The sequence below is a fragment of the Adelges cooleyi genome, unplaced genomic scaffold (genome assembly GCF_023614345.1).
Source record: "Adelges cooleyi isolate 19-005CV unplaced genomic scaffold, UGA_ACOO_1.1 ACOO_flye_CR_arks_rails_tigmint_CR_PRNA_21, whole genome shotgun sequence".
NCBI classification, from domain to species: domain Eukaryota; kingdom Metazoa; phylum Arthropoda; class Insecta; order Hemiptera; family Adelgidae; genus Adelges; species Adelges cooleyi.
This window is the reverse complement of record NW_026095871.1, coordinates 13,782,586-13,801,988: the sequence shown is the minus strand read 5'-3', so window position 1 is coordinate 13,801,988 and position 19,403 is coordinate 13,782,586. Positions and strand designations below refer to the sequence as shown.

At 34.1% G+C, this 19,403-nt stretch overlaps 1 protein-coding gene across 1 annotated transcript; it reads right to left on the bottom strand.

Moving 5' to 3' along the window:
• Positions 1–1,111: 1,111 nt before the first annotated feature.
• Positions 1,112–18,750, bottom strand: LOC126834129 (synaptic vesicle membrane protein VAT-1 homolog-like). Its single transcript, XM_050565836.1, has 9 exons — positions 18,332–18,750; positions 7,816–7,945; positions 4,983–5,198; positions 2,627–2,769; positions 2,459–2,562; positions 2,327–2,382; positions 2,056–2,250; positions 1,784–1,976; positions 1,112–1,161 (listed from the first exon to the last, which is right to left on the bottom strand). Exons 1-9 carry the CDS (start codon positions 18,556–18,558, stop codon positions 1,127–1,129), a joined length of 1,299 nt encoding a protein of 432 aa, XP_050421793.1. The 5' UTR covers positions 18,559–18,750; the 3' UTR covers positions 1,112–1,126.
• Positions 18,751–19,403: the final 653 nt, after the last annotated feature.

The following is a 19,403-nucleotide window of genomic DNA, read 5'->3' as shown; positions in this document are numbered from 1 at the left end:
GATAATCAAGCTTTAAATTGAAAAAATATGTTTTTTAATTTTTATCTTTCTTTTTCAATAAGAAGTCATTATCTAAGGACCGCCGCCGACATAAAGTATCTTCGAGTGTATTGATAACCAAATCTCTACAATACTTAAAAAATTCCTTGATTAAAAATCTACAACCAAATGTAATGAATTTAAGATAATATCTTAAAATAAAAAGTAATCCAAAAATCACATAGTAGCAATATGAGCATTGAGATTCAGTTTTCAATCTAGTCTACAACCCTAGTGTACATTGATGAATAAAAAAAAACTATCACAAGCTTGCAAAAGATACATCAATAAATAATACGTAATATAAATTCTTATACTTAAAGCTAGCTTGAAAATAATAGTCGTTTTTTGATTAATGATATATTTCATTATTTAATAATAAATATAATATACACACTTGCACACACATGTTATATCATAAAATATTTTGTTAATAGAATAATTCATCCATAATTGTTTTTAACACAAATTATAATATATATATATATATATATTATATATAATATAAGTATATAATTTTAAAATATATATTATTATTTAGATTCCCATATTTATGTGTTGTAAAAATTGTATAAAAAAATAATGGAAAAATAAATGTTTTGTATTTTGCAATTCTTCAGTATAATATAAAACTTAAAATATAAGCTAAAAATAATAATAATATAATAGAAAATGCATCGCAATGTACGAATAAAATGAACCAAAACAATTATATAAAAATTAACATATAGGTATACATAATATTTGGTACATGATCAGTAATAATAATAAATTAGCCTAATGTAATAAATTGTTGAATGTATAAAACAATTTAAATCATTATATGAAATCATAATATAAGAATTTGTTTTATCAATGAAACACTATTTGACTAAATATAAACAGTAGTTTATCGTTATATATAATATGATGAGTGGAACAAATATATTTTAAAGTATTGCTAAAAAGGCTAAAATAGTATTTGATTGTGAAGTGTATAATTTACAACACGAAAAAGCGATATTGAGGAGTTTATATTATAATATATATTTATTTAATAAGTAGGTAGTTATGTTTTGTGGACGACGTACGCAGTAGTTGAAAGCATTTAACTAGATTCCTTTTTTTCCTCTTTTTCTTTAGCTGCAAAATAACAAAGCATGTTCATGAATATTCAATTCAAACAATTTATTTGGTATAACAGTGAAAATATTAAATTTTAGGTTTTTGTTATAATACCAATGTTTAGTTCTGTCTGTTACGCATACAACGTAGACTATTTATTTCAGTTAAGTATAGTTTACCAAACTAAGTTAACTTCTCCTCTCTTAGGGTCAGGCTATCAAGTAATTAGTTATGTATATAATACTTAATTTTACTTGATAAGCCAATAAAAATACATATTACTAAAAATATAAAATTTAAAAATAAATGTTTAATATTAAGTTTAATTTTTATTTTTTCAGATTTGTATAAATAGCAGAAGTTCTGTTTGCGGCATAGTAGGGTGAATAAATATAAATATAAATAATTGAAACTATACTATTTTTATGGCTAATAATTTATTTCAAATTATACTAATATTTTTTTTAACGTTTTTACTTTAAAGCATTCTTAGTTTTAACCTAAATTATTTTTTGTGGAATTTCAATAGATCAAATATCACACAATCAACTTATAAAGACAATTTATAATTACTTATACATAGTTTTAAAGTTTTAATAGAATTTATTTTGACCCAGTAATAATTATAATATAAGCATACTTGTTGGACTTGTAACTTCCGGTGTAGATGTACCATTTGCAGAATCATCTTCCTTCTTTTCCTTTTCTTTGTCAGCATTTTTTGATTTACTCTTGACGGGTGTTGCCGGTTTTGGTTTTGGCTCCAAACTTGGATCCAATACGATTTTACCAATATTTTTTCTATCATGCATTTTCTGCATAGCTTCACCAACCTATATTTGTCCATAAATAAATTCATACATAATATTTAAAAACGATAACGCTACATTTACAATAATAAATATTACTAACGTCTTCGAAAGCCCAAGTAGAGTCAATAACAGGCTTTACTTTTCCATCCTTCCATAAACCAATCACTTTGTTGAAAATATTTGCAACGTAACCAGCTTGATTTTGATGGAATAACAATCGTCTCAAGTTGAATCCCACTAAGGTTTTGTTTTCGTCAAACAATTTGAGTGGAGAAATTTTGTCGACTTGCCACCACTACAAAAAAATAGTCATTAGAAAATCAAGATAGTAGTTGTTAGATGTTTTAAAATCGCAACAGATAATAACTTACGGATTTGGCAGCGCTGAAGAAGCTTTTTGTTTCACCCGTTACAATATTAGAGGAGCCTAAAATTTAAAAAAAAAGCGTAATATTATAATTTTTGTTAATATTTAGATAAACAATTAAAACATGTTTATTTACCAAAAAGTATATATTTTCCCATTGGTTTCAATAGAGAATATCCACGGCTGCATTCTTCGCCACAAACACAATCCAAAACCAGATCAACTCCTTCTGGCGTAACTCTAAATAATAACAAAATTTAAGTAAATAAGACATCTGTAATGTTTTGATAGGGAAATTTCTTACTTTCTAACTTCAGCAGCATAATCACTGCCACGTTCCAAAAGATGATCAATCGTTCCTTTTAAAGCTTCATGTTTTGTTTTAGATGCTACACCAAACACAGTGACATTGTCAACTGTTTTGCAGAGTTGAGCTACTGCTTGGCCCTGTGTGTAACAAATGCAATTACTATGAGTACATAAATAATGTTAATTGGTTAGTATACTTTAAGAATTTAGGTTAAGCCTTGCTACATTATGTAGTTCTATAATTGGGCTATGACTCTGTTACTTAATGTTAATTAAGTAGGTATATGATAAATCGTTAACATAATAATATTAAAAACATGTTATTTTTTTATTGTACGAAAACGACCAAAATAAAATTGAATTCTAAGAAGAATTTATCAATTAAGAACGATTTATTTGAATACCATAACCACAGATTATACTGTGATTTATGCAATCTGAGGCATTGCGACGACGAAAAAGAAGTTTTCTAATATTGTAGTTCTAACTGTACGGAAATGTAATGGGTATTGAATCGGAAAAAATTACAAGGGAGAGAGCATTCACAATCGATTTATCACGGCTTAAAACAATTGACACTTTACACAAATAGATTTCTTAGTTTAATAGGAATTTTCACAAAACGTTTATAAATAGATAAGTATAGTAAAAGTATAAGTATATTAAATATATATATATTTTATGAAGGGCGCGAAAATTATAATATAATATTCAATTAGCGCGGCCTGGGACCCTTACTAATTTGGTAGGCCCTCCTACATTAAAATCCTAAGACTAGTAATATCTTTCAAATATATTTTTTTGTTTACATACGTCACGTGAGCTCAGATCGAGACTTGTAACAATAATAATTGAAAACGTTGAAACGAAAATCGAGTAATTAAGAAATGCCGCTTGTGATCCCCAACTAAAAACGATTTTTTATTTTAATTGGAGAAGAACAAACAGCCAAAACGCAACTCTAACCCATTAAACCCGTGTCGGAGTTTGACAGACAACCGGAGGCGGTGGACAAGTCATTACTTAGAAAAACAATGTTAGACCAAAAAATTAAACGCCTCGAATTTGTCTAGCAAGGACCATCCATAATATATTATATAATTTTTTTATATATCTACATACTACAACAAGCAATCTGGTCCACCCATTCAACACTAATAGCCTGAACTATACTTCACTTATATAAACCGTAGACCGTGATCACAACAATATAAAAATAGATAAAGAATATCTTCTTTATATTTTGCACACGATAATGTATAAGAACGCTACTGTTCTTGTATATATGGTCCTATATATGGTGGTTCTTATTTTAACTGAATTTATTTTTTTATTACATTTAAATACGCGAGAATGTCAAATTTTAACATATTAAACGATGAGAACACATTCCTTTCAAACACAAATTAGCTATGAGCTCTATTAGCTAAATAACAAAATGATATTCAAATCAGTGATTTAAATTAAAATTTTGTAGGATATAATTTATATTATTTAGGTTAAAATAAAATTTTAAAAAATACTTCGTTGATACCATGATTTAAACGGGGAATAATAAGGTATCAATAAATTTCAATAATGTATATAATTAGTCACTAATTATAACTAATAATTTTTAATTAGCTTTTAACTTTTTCTAGTTATAAATCATTTTTAAAATTAAAAAATTACATTAAATCCAAGAAGAAAATAAAATACAAATTCAGGGTGATTTTTCCTAAGTATTTTAATCCAGTTAAGACAAATTAATTGAAATCACACGATTTACTTTTAAATAAAATAATAGAATTTATTATAACAATTAATTGTTTTAATATTTTTGGGATTTAAGAATTCCTTATAATTAAAAATTTAAACCATCATACTAGCGATATATTTTTTTTGTTTAATTTAAGTTCCAAAAAAATGATCCAACATTTTAATTTACACTTTTTTTATTTAACTAATAGAGAACTATATGATTGGTTCATCAAATTAAACATTTTGGCATACTGTTAAGTTTTTAAAGATTATAAAGAAATTAAAGGGCTCAATTTCTTTATTACCTTTACTACTAATATACATTATATATATATATATAATGTATTATGATTATATATTATATAATCCTAATAAATCATTTAACCGCTAGATTTTCAATATCCGAAAGGCTTAAAGATTACTCAGTGGAAATTATAATTGAAATCCAGTCTCAATGTACTTACTTATGATATTGTTTATAGTGTAGCTAATAAAATAGAATGACGGGAGGCAATCACCCGGCTCCCGCCGTAGATTTCCACATAACGTGTAAGCACAAAATATAGGGCACCTAATGGTGTAGAGTAAATAACAATAGAAATCACACTTACCACCCCTCCGCCGGCAGAGTGCACGATCAGGTTGCTGCCAGGCTTGACGGCGCCCAGTTCGAATAACAGCACGTAGGCCACGATGTAGTTGGTGGCCAAGGCCGCTGCGTCCACAAAGTCGAGGCCCTCCGGTATGGCAAACGCATTCTTGGCCGGCACGGATACCAGTTCGGACCAGGCACGCCATTCGGGCAACGCCACCACGCGATCGCCGACCTGTACGGGGCAAAAATTACACCATTATCGATCATGAGCAGTTTCCACACTCCCAATGTGTGTTATTATTATGATTATTTGGACAATATAATAATAATAATAATAATCGTATCTCGACTTCAGGCTGAGATTATCGATTCGTGAGAGGAGAGCGGAGGAACCGGTTTCTTCCCGTACACCTAAGCGTGCGCGTTTTACAGGTCTCCCGTATAATATTACATTATTATTATACATTATATTTATATATAAAGCCGTTCTCGGTATTCCGGCACTGCATACGGTGCATAAAACAAAAAAAAAAGATCCTAATAATACGAATAGACTACGGCTTTATGTCGTGGAATCCGACGCGCGCTGTTGCGGACAACAATCGGACGTTAAAATTTTATAGCCCGTAGGCGACCAAAACGTGCGGAGAAAGACTCTCAACGGCAAAGATGATCCAACGTTTTTTAAACGTCGACGAAACAAACGGCGAGTACGAATTTATTGTGTTTCGAGGCAACAACCAAAAGTCAACAAAAACAGACTGTGTCTTGGTCAACTATGGTATTTTAGTAAACCATTATTAATGTGTTGCTAAAACAATATTGTTAAACAGTTATATTTAATGTCGGGCAAATGTAAATTCAATTATACCGACAAAACAGCAAATTCGATTTTTAAGTAAAACACCCTTCCTTCTTCCTACAAATCTATAGATTGCACCATTGGTTCTGCCTTAAGCTCTGTGTCCACACATGACCAATATTGTCACTGGCATTGTTGCAACTTGCCAGTTTCCCGCTCTTGTTGTTTAGGCGTGGACAGGGTGGTTTTGGGACAATTAGTCGCACTCGCAGCGCCAGGTCATCCCTGCCCGACGGTATACATTTTAAAGCATTTGATTTTGAATCCCACACCACACGACTACCGTTTTCTACCAAACATTGTGGCCAACAGTCCGAAAACTTACATATATAGGCATCGTTGTCGCGTATAACCAGCTCGGACAATAATAAAACTGTCGTTGGAATTTCCTACTTTGTCAACATCCATTACCGATATGATATTAATATAATGCATACATATAGTGCGCTACATTGGGGAACGGTGTTTAATATATAAGTGAGAGGACAGAGGAGCAACGTTAACTTAATAATATGATCATTGTTATGGCACAAACGGTCAATTAAATAATTAGGGTTGTATAAATATACTATATATATATTTTTTTTTTCTTATAGCCCCTTTGAAATACAATAATATTCACGTTGGCGATAATATCGACAGTCAGACCGTAGTATTATTAATGTAATATAAAATATAAATTATATAATATATTGTAAGAATTTGTCCCCCGTATGCGGGTTGGGATTAATTATTATTATTTGTGCGCACGTTACACACACACACACAACACACGGAGCCTCCTTCACTTCCCATCATTGCTCATAAATTCACAAAGATACTTTTTGTAAGTCCGTATGTCACCTAAGGGTCCCGGAAACAGTTATTTATTAAGTAGAAAAATATAGGGAATAATAGGCAAAAAAACCTTTTTTTTAATAGATTTTTAATGAAGTGTCAACCTATTTATTTATCATTTTGTAAAAGGTATAAGTTTTTAGCGTTATAGACATTTTGGCGAACAAAAAATAACTACGCTAATTAGGACGATACTTCATAGTGATCGGATTTTGTATTCTTAAAAGGCGCATTGACCTCCAGTTTTTGAATTAAACACCAAAATAAAAGTTTAAAAAAAAACTAAATAAAAATGGAAAATTCTAACGTTTATTAGTTATTGCGGTGCATAAGAATTAAATATTTAAAAATTCGAGGTCAATGCCGCCATCCATGTACGGAGTCTTCCTCTTCTAACAAAAGACGAATTATCACTAAGAGTCATCGTTCCTATTGCCGTAGTCATGTTTTTGAGCAAAAAACGTGCCGCTTCCTGAGGCCTAAGGATATGACACAGTCAGCAACTCGATCACGGCTGAACCAATTGTACATAAAACCAAAGAGCGTGCTCCCCACACTTTTAGTCCTGTGTCCGTTATCTAGAATACTATACAGTGTAAATTATAGACTCTACGCCCTTCGGCAACGCAAAATAATATATACAAAATACAAGGAAATACAAAAACGCGTGTGATGGTAAAAAAAAAAAAACCACGAAAGCGACGACAGTGTCATTGAAATACTGTTGCAACAGAACGTGATCAACGACTAAAATAAAAAGTTATGGCCCGAGTCCGGCACCGGTATAAAAATCTGTCTTAATGATTTTACATTGTTATTACTTATTTTATAGTTAAGACCTAGAGGCCGATGAGCCGACATATTTACTGAAGAACATGATGGTTATTTATCTTAGTAACGGACGCGCGTGGGCGACGATACACAGAAGTGGCAAATCATTTTAGTTATTTATTCATCACCCTATTAAAAGCGGACTACCGTCATTCTGGTTGTTGCTCTTCTCCTCCTCTTTTTTTCTACAACTTCTTACATTATTCTCGCACAAACGGTCGCCCACGCGCGGTGATCGAATACCCCCCTAAAGGGAACTGTGAAGAGGAGAATTTGACGTTCTGACATAAACTCGTTCTAGGTTTTTTAAGACGCATACCTTGAAGTTTTCCACTCCCTCGCCGACTTGTTCGATGATGCCGGAACACTCGAAACCCAAAATGAACGGAGCTTTGGGCAACGACTCGATAGCGCCTTGTCTGGCCATCAAGTCTTGGAAGTTAAGACCGCTAGAAAAAAAACAAATAAATTCACACAATTATTTATGCAAATAAATAAAGGTATATACATAAATAACAATGTAATATTTTCCGCAGCGTCAAGGGACATGATGATTACTTGTAAGTCAATTACAAAAATTTAAGGGGATAAGTTAAGACGTTAATTGGACTACTGGGATATCACGAAATTCCCGACGGGATCTGGGCTTTGTTGTTTATACTAAATGGTCGTATACATTTTATACATTCTATACTGTGGGGTCTTCTCCGGAAATATTTCAGATAATTCGTTTAAACCAATGTGTTGATAAATAATCCTATATTGTGCTGTATTGGAGGCTCTTTGTAAATATGTTTTTAACACATTATTTTGCTTTGAACCCAAAGTCCTAACCAACAAAGTCACATTAACGGAAACGCTGTTATTCCATGTGTCTGGTGGGTGACAGACCAAATCTATCAAACGAATGGCTTAGATTTATCACTTCGCCATCCGCTGTAATCGACAACCACAATTAATTCGCCAATCTGTGCAATGTAATTGTGTTTTTGACCTAACGCACGCGTCATTAAGCGCCGCCATTTATAATCCACACTTTCAATCGCCTGGTCGTAATTGCAGCGACCGCCACGCGATCCCTACCAGTCAAATTACTACTCTTGTTGAGACACTTTACTGCTATATACCACGAGCGTGTATCACACAAAAAAATGTATCGTTTTCCATAGGTAACTCCGAAGGTCGTGTTAACTACTATATACCATTAAAGGAACAAAACAAATAACGATGTAACGGTATCGGGGTCGCGCTTATCGCCGACGGTTTCCGGTCACAAAACAACAATAATCGTCGCCAATTTATCCGCACAGGAATTTTGATAGTATTTCTCACTCCGTATAGGAGGTGGGTGGGACTACAATGAATGCATTTGCAGTCCGTTACAAGGCGACAAACCCATGGCGGCGGCGGCCGCCGCTGTTTGGGTTGTGCCCACGACGGCGGTGCGTGACTGTTGATCGTTACCCGACCGACGGCCGTTCCAAGTCCAGGGCAAATGCCTGGGACGACGACACGTCTGTTATGGACGCCACGGTGTCTAGACGCGTTTAGCCGTCACGTAACGCGATGCCGCCAACAGTCAGTCGCGACGGCCCGCCGGGGCCCACCGTTCCCCCAAACCTATTTATAATAGAACGGCTAAGAGGGTGAAGGGCTGAATACTACATCCTGTACGATTTCATGGGTACAAGCCTGACTTAATACTTGTAATAGAAATTAATACTAATCTTGCATTCCGATCAAGGGTGTGCCATTTTTTTTTTAAACTAGAACGCAGAACAGCAAATTTCTATTGGACTATTAATCATAAAACGTTTTTTTTATAACCATAAAAAATGAGCGAGTTTCATTTTACGACCGGATTATTCCGTGTTCACCTGTGAGGTTTTATTTGAAGATTTGAAAAAAGACAAAAGCGGTCTTGCACACATAACGGGTTTTGAACAGCCATCTTTCGAATTCGACCATTGGAATATTTTAGTCGAAAGGATAACGTTCACTTAATACACATTTCCAGAATCCACAGGGCACGTCCGCCGGCACCTGGTGAATTTATTGTTTATCCATGTTGAAGAACAGCAGTCAGACACAACAGTTTGCATCACGAACCAAAACGCTTTTTTTTTCTTTAGGACCCAGAAAATGTAAATACCAAAGTATTTACCCATAAATATCGAGTTTATTGGGTTTATGCATATCCAGAATAGTCGTGGCTTTTGAAAAAAAAAAATTAGTTGATGGCAACTGTGGTCATAAAACGTGACATAATAATAGGCAAGGGAGACTCTGTTGGATTGGGCAGATGTCGGAACCACGAAATTGCTTTCATGCGCTGTCTATTTGGACTATAACGTTTACTGACCACGATCGAACGCTAAACTGGGTTCTGTTTTCGAGAAAAGAACGCCTATGTTATGCAATATGCCGAGCGGTCGATAAGTATATTATTATGTTCAGCACACACTGTAAGGTAAGACAAAAGACGTGAACAAAAAAATACGTGCACTCTTCAACAAACTTCCTATAATACAGTTATGACGGTCGTTCGGATGACTCAAGGGTGGGCTGGTATTGAAGAAATGTGGACGGGGTCCCATGCAAGTATATCTATCGTTGGAAACTAAGATTTCACTTTGGTGGCGCCACCGATTGACTGTGAACAGTTCGTTGGAGTTCATAAATACCGACGTGACACGGTAGAAAAGCATCAGTGCAATCATACACGGTGCACGCGGGCGAAAGGGAAATTATTAGAAATTCACACTGCACTACTATTGCGATAGAGGATTTTCCACTAAAGTAATTTATAAAAAAAAAAAAAAAAAAGGAAAAACCATTTACCGTGAAATCAGCGCGATCTCGTCGCGGTATGGCGGTAGTGCGTGGATTTCTTTTCCGAGTAATACCTACGACCAAGGAAGCCACTGTTATGAAGTAACACGGGAAACATTAGAAAATCGTCCATGCAATTTAATTTAGTTCTGCAAGTTCTATATACTTAGTGTCTACGATGACAAATATAGATTTCTATGAGTTTACTGAACTCTTAAGTGAATCATTAGCATTTGGCAAAAAACAACCCCAAAAATGGCTAGTTATATTTATTTTATTTTATTGATGGTTTTAACGGCAAATGTTCAAAATGGGTCTGTGTACACCTAAAATCCCGGGGGTCTTATAACTCTTAAAACTAATGTACACAAATGTATTTTCTTTTTACATTTAAAGTATCCCTTATTAATTCGAATTTCTACAATGAATGGAAAGGATGAAACCCGTGTTTTTAGACCTTTACTATTGTCAAAATAACCTAAGTCTTCAATAATTGAACAATCGGTGTTTAAATAGGCCTTGTTTAGTGTTTACCTTCTAGTTTCTACTTTCTTGCATTATCTATATAATAGATTATCCTTATACAATATACCTTAACCCATAAAATGTGTGTACTCTACTGCTGGTAGAGAAATTTATGGCTTTATTTTTTATCATACACTGGCATCTTCTTCGGTCTACTTCTAAATCCCTCTACATCTCTCTTACTCATTTTTAACGTCCTTTCTTCTTTCTCACACGCTCTAACGTCGTCTCAATCCATTCGTATTATTTTTTTATACAACTGACGTAATTCCTAAACTGTAGGTATCTTATGTACGACGGTACTCACTACTCGGATGCCGCCGGTGCAAGGTGGCTGTACCGATGACACCATCTTCATGCGATAAGGTCAAACCGTGTCGGTATTCGGTATAAACGCCGCCGCGGTATTAACCATTATTTTAATAGTTTTATTATATTTGTTTTCGTTTTGTTTACCGCGGCATTATATATTATAATATACATTATTATTATTCGACGTACTCGAGTTAGGTTTATATTCCAGCACAACACACAATGTCGTCGAAAACAACCGTACAGCCACCGCCACCGTTCATCATCATTCTCATATTATATTATTATTATTATTATTATTATTGTTGTTGTTCATTAGCCGCCGCCGTTAACTCTATGCGGTCGGAAAAATATTCTTTTGTGTTTACACACGTGGTGACATGACAATATAAATCGTCCGTAAGCCGTAAAACGTCAAAGCGATGGAAAATCATTACTTTATTGTGCGCTAGGCGGGATAAATTAATAATACCAATAATAATAATAACGGGGATAAAATAAAATAAAAAGCTATAGCTAAGGTACGCGGGTTACGAAAATAATATATATTATATACTTGTCGAAGACTTTATTATGATGTAAATATAATATTATGTACACATTATATATTATACTATTTGCATCAACAACAACAAACGATTTCAGTGTCGTCTCTACACCCGACGCAGTCTTTCATCTTATACCGTGAAATAAATTCCATCGGGTGCGTAGACGTGCAGAGGCACAAAATAAACTATTTTCTCTTTTCAACTTAACTATTTCCATTGTTTTCGTTAACAACCAAATGCGCGAAATTAGAAAAATAAAATTCGATTGAATCCAAAATATTACACAAAGTCCAGCGGAAACTCTATAGAAGGTGGCAGGCAAGCCCTTTTCGATGTCCACCAACGATTGTAATTTATGGCTTAAAACATGTATTGAGCATTAATCAATATAATATTATGATGACCAAAATCCGGGACTGTATACAGTTACACGTTCGTCCAAAGTGTATACATTATTGAGGGAACTCGATAAAATGTTATATTTCACATCAAACTTAAATCCTAGATTAAGTATCATCAACACTTTTTTGGGTTTAGAGCATATTTATGCGTATAATGCAAATAATAAGCCTATATGTGTTAATTATTTACAATAATTTGTTAAATATGAAACAACGTCATGCCAGAATTTTTGCATAAAAAAATAATATAAATAACAACGATTTTAAACAGGTATATATATCTATCATTATACTTAAGTCATATATAGTTAATTAAGCAAAGAGTCGTTTACAAATGTCAGATAAAAAATAATGTTTATCCGAGCTTGTATTATGTAAAAAACCAATCAAAACTAACTAGTATTTGCCAAAATATTTCGAATTGGCATTTGGTATCCTAGTTAATGAGGCTATAATTCCGTCAGTGAAATGACAAGTAGAATTGACTCTTTTTTTTTTAATCTTAATCACGTTAATTAGATATAGATAGGCAATATTTTTACTCTCTTTTTCAAATTAGGCTAATTACTATATTTTATTTTTATTAACATACTGTAGTCATGGAAAACCTAGTAAGTCTGAAACTACTCTCTTGCACTTTGACTTTTTGTGGCCTAGAAGAGGTAAAGGCAAAGGTGACACGTTTATTTTCAAAATTTATATCAATATTAAGTTTTCCTTGTTAGCGATACTTATTTAATGCGATATAGAATAATGTAAATTTTAAAAAGTTTATTTTTATTTTCATGACGTTCAATTGAAATCGCTTACTAATAATTATACGTGCTGATATCTCATATATTCGAAAAACTACTATTACTAACAAATTATAATAATAAATTTAAATAAGTCCACATCATCAACAATGGCTATTTGTCGACGCGTCCGCCTCGTACACAGTTCTCGATTTTAGTCCAAGTCATCTCATCGAGGCGGTCAAAAGCCACAATTACAACGCATTTTGTCGATAAAAAACTAATTACAGGCCGCCATAGGGATTGGGATAAGGCAGAAGATAATAATTATATATGTACAAGCATATTATTATTATTAATAACGTGCACGACTACGATTAAGTGGGACAGTAGTCGTTATTTAGTCATAGTGCCGAAAAATATACATATATATATATGTCGTATTTCTGGAAATATTGTGACTATTTGACGTAGGTAGCAGTTTTATTGGAATAATATTACGCATTTCTCTCAATTACACCATAGTTTAATTAGGTACTACACTACTGTAAACAACACTAATGTATAAATATTATCAATATAATTACACTGCAGCTGGTTTGCAGAGCAATGAATAAATAAAATATGAGGGGAAATCGAGAAACCAAGATCATTTTAGTATATCATTTTGTTTTCTTTCTTATAAAGCTGAAAAGGGGACTTACGTCTCGCATCCTTTTTTTAATGTTCAGGGCCGGGGTATATAGTTAAGAATCAAAATTGACAAAACAACCCAAACTAAAAAAAACATATTTTGTTCTTTTTAAGCCCAGAAAATATTAGGTATTTACCTAAAAATAAGAATTTTTTAGCGCATACTCAAAAACACTTGACTGGGTCAGGCTTTTTTTTTAGGCCCCGGATAATAGCACCTCAATTGTGCATACAGATACAATAAAATATTACTATTGTTATTACATATTATACAAGGGGTCTGTGTTAAAGCACAAATGTACAATTGGTTGATTGAATTGTAACGCTTCTCTTTTTTTTAGCACAATCCAACAAACATTTAAGGGAACCAAAGACGATTATTTTTAATTAAAGTTATTTTTTTCGGCGTTCTCGTATATAGTATAAACTAAACGCTTAAGCTACATAAAACACCGCATTCGCTCGACAGGAGGTACGACTGCGTTGTACAATAATTATTTTACATGCAAACGCATTTAGTTTTAATTAAATTTAACCGTCCAATTATTTATTAATATTTTATCTAAACCAAAATCATCTTTAAATCCACAAAATATGATTTCAGCCTTAGTAATTTAATATTACTCGATATATATTTTGTTGTTTACCTACAAGCTTTTACGAAATATTATTTGTTATGTTATATTCTTCATGGTAACGAACAGTTTCGTTTACTTATTATGAAATTATATAGATGCATCCTAGGCTCATGTTTATCATTATCATGTTACTAGAAGGCAACACTAGTTGATAATCATCGACATCCTGTTGGAATAGGTCAAGCGGTATAAAGCATTATTTTTTAAGCGATACAAACGAGACGACAATTTACACTTGTCAAAAAATTAAACCTACATCTGTAGTATTTAAGAATTTTTTAGAAATATATATTTTTTTATAATTGCATATAATGCGAAGTATCATTTATAAAATGATACTAAATAAATCGTATAAACTATAACTATTACGCATTTAAAACGACAATATATTAGTCTAATAAAAACAAAACGGTTTTTTATTTATTTTTTAACGATAAAAACAGGCTTCATAAAAACAATAACAGTTTTTTATATAAAAAAAAAAACGGGTCATAAACACGCTTGTTTCTAACATACTACTAACTCAGCATTATGGTTTCTTTCTATATTTTAAATAGATTTTATACTAAAACTAAAATATTAATTCCAGATTGCACTAAGTTTTGGTTTTGAGACTAGGACCATCCTCTGAGGCTAGAAGTGTTTTAATGCTTGTAATACGTTAAAACTCATATTGATAGTTTGTGCACCCCTAACAACTGCGGACCATCAAACGACAGTTTTATTTTCAATTATAAAAAAAACAAGTAGGTATTCCCTTCAACTTAAAAACACATCCCCACATACATATAGGATGTTCTCAGGCTGTTTTGACTAATGTACACAATATAAAGAAATCGTAGGCAAGAATAATATGTAAATTTATTCAGGAAGATCTCGCTCACCCTATGCGCACATATATTATACGGTTGTCTTCTCTCGGCGACCCTCGACTACCGCACCGACCGGCCTAAACACGAACACAAAAGCCGCCATTCTCCTGCGTTTATATCAACCGATCAACCCCCCCCCCCTCATCACCTAAAATAAAATAAATAGTAATCCGAAGACGACGTTAGTATAGAGTAGAGAGACAGTTATTATTACCGAAATCCGAGGGTCCGAGTTTTTATTTATTGGGTTTTGTCCGGTGATTTATGTAACGAGACGGGCGCGTCGGAAGTCGATTTGTATTGTGTCTCGCTTCCCATCGACCAGCATGTATATATATGTGTGTATATATATATATATATATATATAGGAGTTAAAACGCGATGGAAAAGTCTACAGTAGCGAGAAAAACTTAACAAGACAGGAAATTGGCGAAAGGAAAACGGAAAAGATACATAAATATATCTGTCTGTAAACAAGACTTGTTGATCCAGACAATAAAATATTTGTATATATATATATATTTATTTATTTGTAAATAGTGTGTGAGCGCAGAACCGGTGTTATAGACAAGAGAGCGAAGTGCACACCCGACGGGGCAAACGGGTAAAGTGGTAGGGGAGGGTATGGCCGGTTGTTGCAACATGTGTTTGCGCGTCTCCGTGGCCGAGACGGGGGCGGCCGCGGCGTTGCCACGTTTTTAGTCAGCGTCGGCTCACCCCAATCTAGTGTCGATCCCACGTCCCCCCAATGGGATGCACGCCCAGTAATCGGCGACGACTAGAGATTTTTGCCACACGCCCAACCCCACCCAACGAGTCCAACCATGTCCAAACAAGTCTTGACGATTTATTAATCAATTTTTTTTAATTTATATCAAATTATACCCTATGCGGGTATTATACCTTTATTTATTTTAAAAGACGTTCAAGAACTGTATAACCCAACACTGTCAGCATTGGTCAAAACTGACAAAACTTGGTTGTTTTTTGATACACGTTAACCCCAGCTGTAGTCCATAAATTGCATCGAATAACAAGTATTTGTTGGGTTAAACGAAAAAGGAAGATTGCACAGAGCAAATTATTTTTGTGAACATAATGTACGAAAATACCGTTTATTTATCATTCGCTTACAGAGAATAGAGCTTTTTGGTTGCGCTTATGACTTTCGAATTATCGATTATGATAGTCGATAATTGTCGTTTACAGTATTAATAACGCAGTGTACGTTCAATAATCATTACGGTTAATCGAGAGAAAGAGATAGTAATAAATGCGTTCATTACTTGTGCGCAATAGATATGACGGTGCCTCTTTCAAAAATAAAATTAATTAATGTTATTTTTGAACATCAGGTCAAATTATTAGTATCAGTCGTATATTGGACGTGCACTCGGGAGAGAAAACCTAAGTGGTTACATAAGACAGGTTCAATATAGTGTATACTTTTAACATTCGACTTTAGTATAGTTCATTCCCAGAACAGTTGTGCTACTCTCTCTCTCATAGCTCTCCTAATGGAGTATATTCAGATACGATAAAAAAAACGATTCCACGATTTCATTAACAATAGTTGTTGTCTGTAACGTTTCATAAACATACACAGCTCGCATTCCCAAAGAAAACAAACAGTTTAATCAATACATTTTATTCATTGTTCAGTGACCGTTTAATCTCTTGAAATATAAAACCAATTCAAAACAAACAATACATTTTAGTTAGATTATTTTTTTTAAACTTATTTTTTTTAGTCGATTTGTGATGGTAGCGGCGGCAGCCACGACGGAGGTTCCAAGGTTATCTAATTTCCTTTGCACACAAGGCTATACAATTATTATTGTTATTTTGTTTATAGTCGCTTTGGGTAACTAAAAAACGTATATTACGAATCCTACTATTAAAAAACGCGTTTGGTTGTAAATTTAAATAATAACGTTCCAAAACCTACCGGTCAGCGTGTATTGCATTTGAACGCACACTCTTCCCCCTTCGATAATTCGTTAATTTATTATCATTTGTACTTCCACCCGATTACGTACAAATTACACACAAACACAAATAGACAGTCGACCTACAACAGTCGAGCATTTTCATGATTTCACTCGACTCGTTTAACATGCAGTTTTTATTAAAAAAAAAAAAACACCGTGTTTACAAAGCTGCGACGGGTTTGGTACAATTTTTTCTCTCTCTATAAACGACCATGACAGATTTACCGCTATGCGATCAAGCCCGCTGCCGACTCCGATTTAACACACACACAAACACCCAAATACGAGATTTCATCCTAAATAACATACGACTAGTCGGCGGGGCTTTAACACTCGCATAATAATAAAAATATATATCCAAGCCGACAGAAGAAATCTGACGGCTAGGGCAGTAGCTTGAATTTGTATGGAATGTTTAACATCTGGTTATCTTTCTTATGATTTGTTCGTTCACGTTACGACGAGGAGACGGCATAATCGCGGTACAATAAAATAGAGTTACCAAAATAACATTTTTTTTTTTTTATGAATTTCGTTTACTTATAATAACGATATAAATATCAACGGATTCCAAAGAGTTTAGGGTGGTAGCATATGGGTAGATAGGGGGTAGGAAAAAATAAAAAGGTTCGGACAAACAGGTGAGGAGTCAGCAGCAGCTGCTACTGTTGCCGCTCTCACACATACATCATCGACGCGTCGCAGTAGTTAAGGGCGGTTCTATATCATATATATATATATATAATATATATATATATATATTATAATACATAGAGGTATTCCGCGTTGCAAAAAAAAAAAATAACAATAAACCGCGTCCGTGCGTTTGCAATCCGTCAAGGGATTATTATTGGACATCGACAACGATAAAAATATTTATTCGGAAAAATTATGAAATTCCCGACTCTATATTGTTATAACGAGCCTAGGGGGAAAACATTATTATCCAACAATTAAATTAATACGAACGGTAGGTACCATACGGTAATACGGTTGGGCGTAAACGCCCAGTTATACTATATTGAATTCAAAATGGGAAATGTGTAATTTATATAAAAATAGAAGTAATAATAACATAAATGTCGATAACGATAATGAATAAAAATGCGGTCGCGCTTTTTCCCGTCCAATCCGGTCTATTAATAGTTGACTCATCGAGAACCGGTAGTAGCGGGTGTGCAAAGCCCGGCGCGCGCGTTCGTGCCACCATATGTTAGGGTGTTGCGCGTGCCGCCGGCACACTGCTTTTCGTTACGCCGAAAAAAAAAAAAAAAAAGCAAACTACTCACCACGCCTTGACCCTGATGATGACTTCGCCTTCGCCTAGGGTAGGTTCGGGCTTTTTCAGGATCTTGACGGACTTGAGGCCACCGAACCCGGTGAGCACGACCGCCTTCATCTCCTTGGGCGGTTCCTCAGTGGCCGCCGCCTTACCGTTTCCCTCGGCTTTGGTTTGCTCCGGGGTGGCTTCTGCTTGTTTCTCCGGTTGTGCGGCAGCGACGTTTTCTTCGGCCATCGTGTATCGAAATCGGTTTAATTGGACAAAAAAAAAACAAATATGTATATTATCTAACAGTCGTGGTTGAATTCACAGAATTGAACAGGTATGTGCGGCGCAACAGACTTTAGGACGATCACGGTGCAGCAGAGGATGTGTTGGCGCCGACAGCGTTGCCGAAAGAACAGAGCCGCGGATCACGGTAATGTGAGGGACCGGCGTTACACCACCCTCTCGGCGCACACCGCAACGAGACGCCTCAGTGTGACCACACCGACAACGAACGCATACCGTACAGCGCGGCGCGGTCTGTACAGTTATTATAACACCGGCCGGTGTTTCGGAAAACCACGACTTCCCAATTGAGCCAATTATTTCACAAATAATAATACTATTGATTTGCCTTGTTTTTCTTTCTGTACATATTCATTCACTAAACAGTAAACGGTCATCATTTTTCAGTAATCCGTATAAAAAACATCCCCCATCTTTATCAACTGATTAAATTGCCATTAACTTTTAATTTGCAAATCGATGACTTAATTTCAAAATATCGTATCTACTAATTGTTAGTACAAACTGACGATTCCAGGAGAGCAAAATCAACATTTTCACAATCTTAAATCCAGAGTCAAAACATCTATTATGCAATCAAAATAAGTTAAAATTTTAGAAAAAATCACTACTCATTTTTTAAAAAAATATTTACACTTTTTTGGCTTGATACTTGAGGTTAAAAATTCATTTCTTGTTTTTTAAAACGAGAATATCTTTTTTTCGAAGGAATATTTTGAAAAAAAGGATGTGCTTATGTTCCCAAAATGTTAATGTTGAGAGATTAGATGTATGCTATTTTAATTTAC

Bases quoted from the DNA above. Each gene is read 5' to 3' on its own strand.
- LOC126834129 (XM_050565836.1), bottom strand. From the start codon at position 18,558: ATGGCCGAAGAAAACGTCGCTGCCGCACAACCGGAGAAACAAGCAGAA. The intron at 2,251-2,326 runs GTAAGTTATTAT...ATTTTTTTGTAG, and splicing joins TCTTCAGCGCTGCCAAATCC to TGGTGGCAAGTCGACAAAAT. The intron at 1,977-2,055 runs GTTAGTAATATT...GGACAAATATAG, and splicing joins CTACTTGGGCTTTCGAAGAC to GTTGGTGAAGCTATGCAGAA.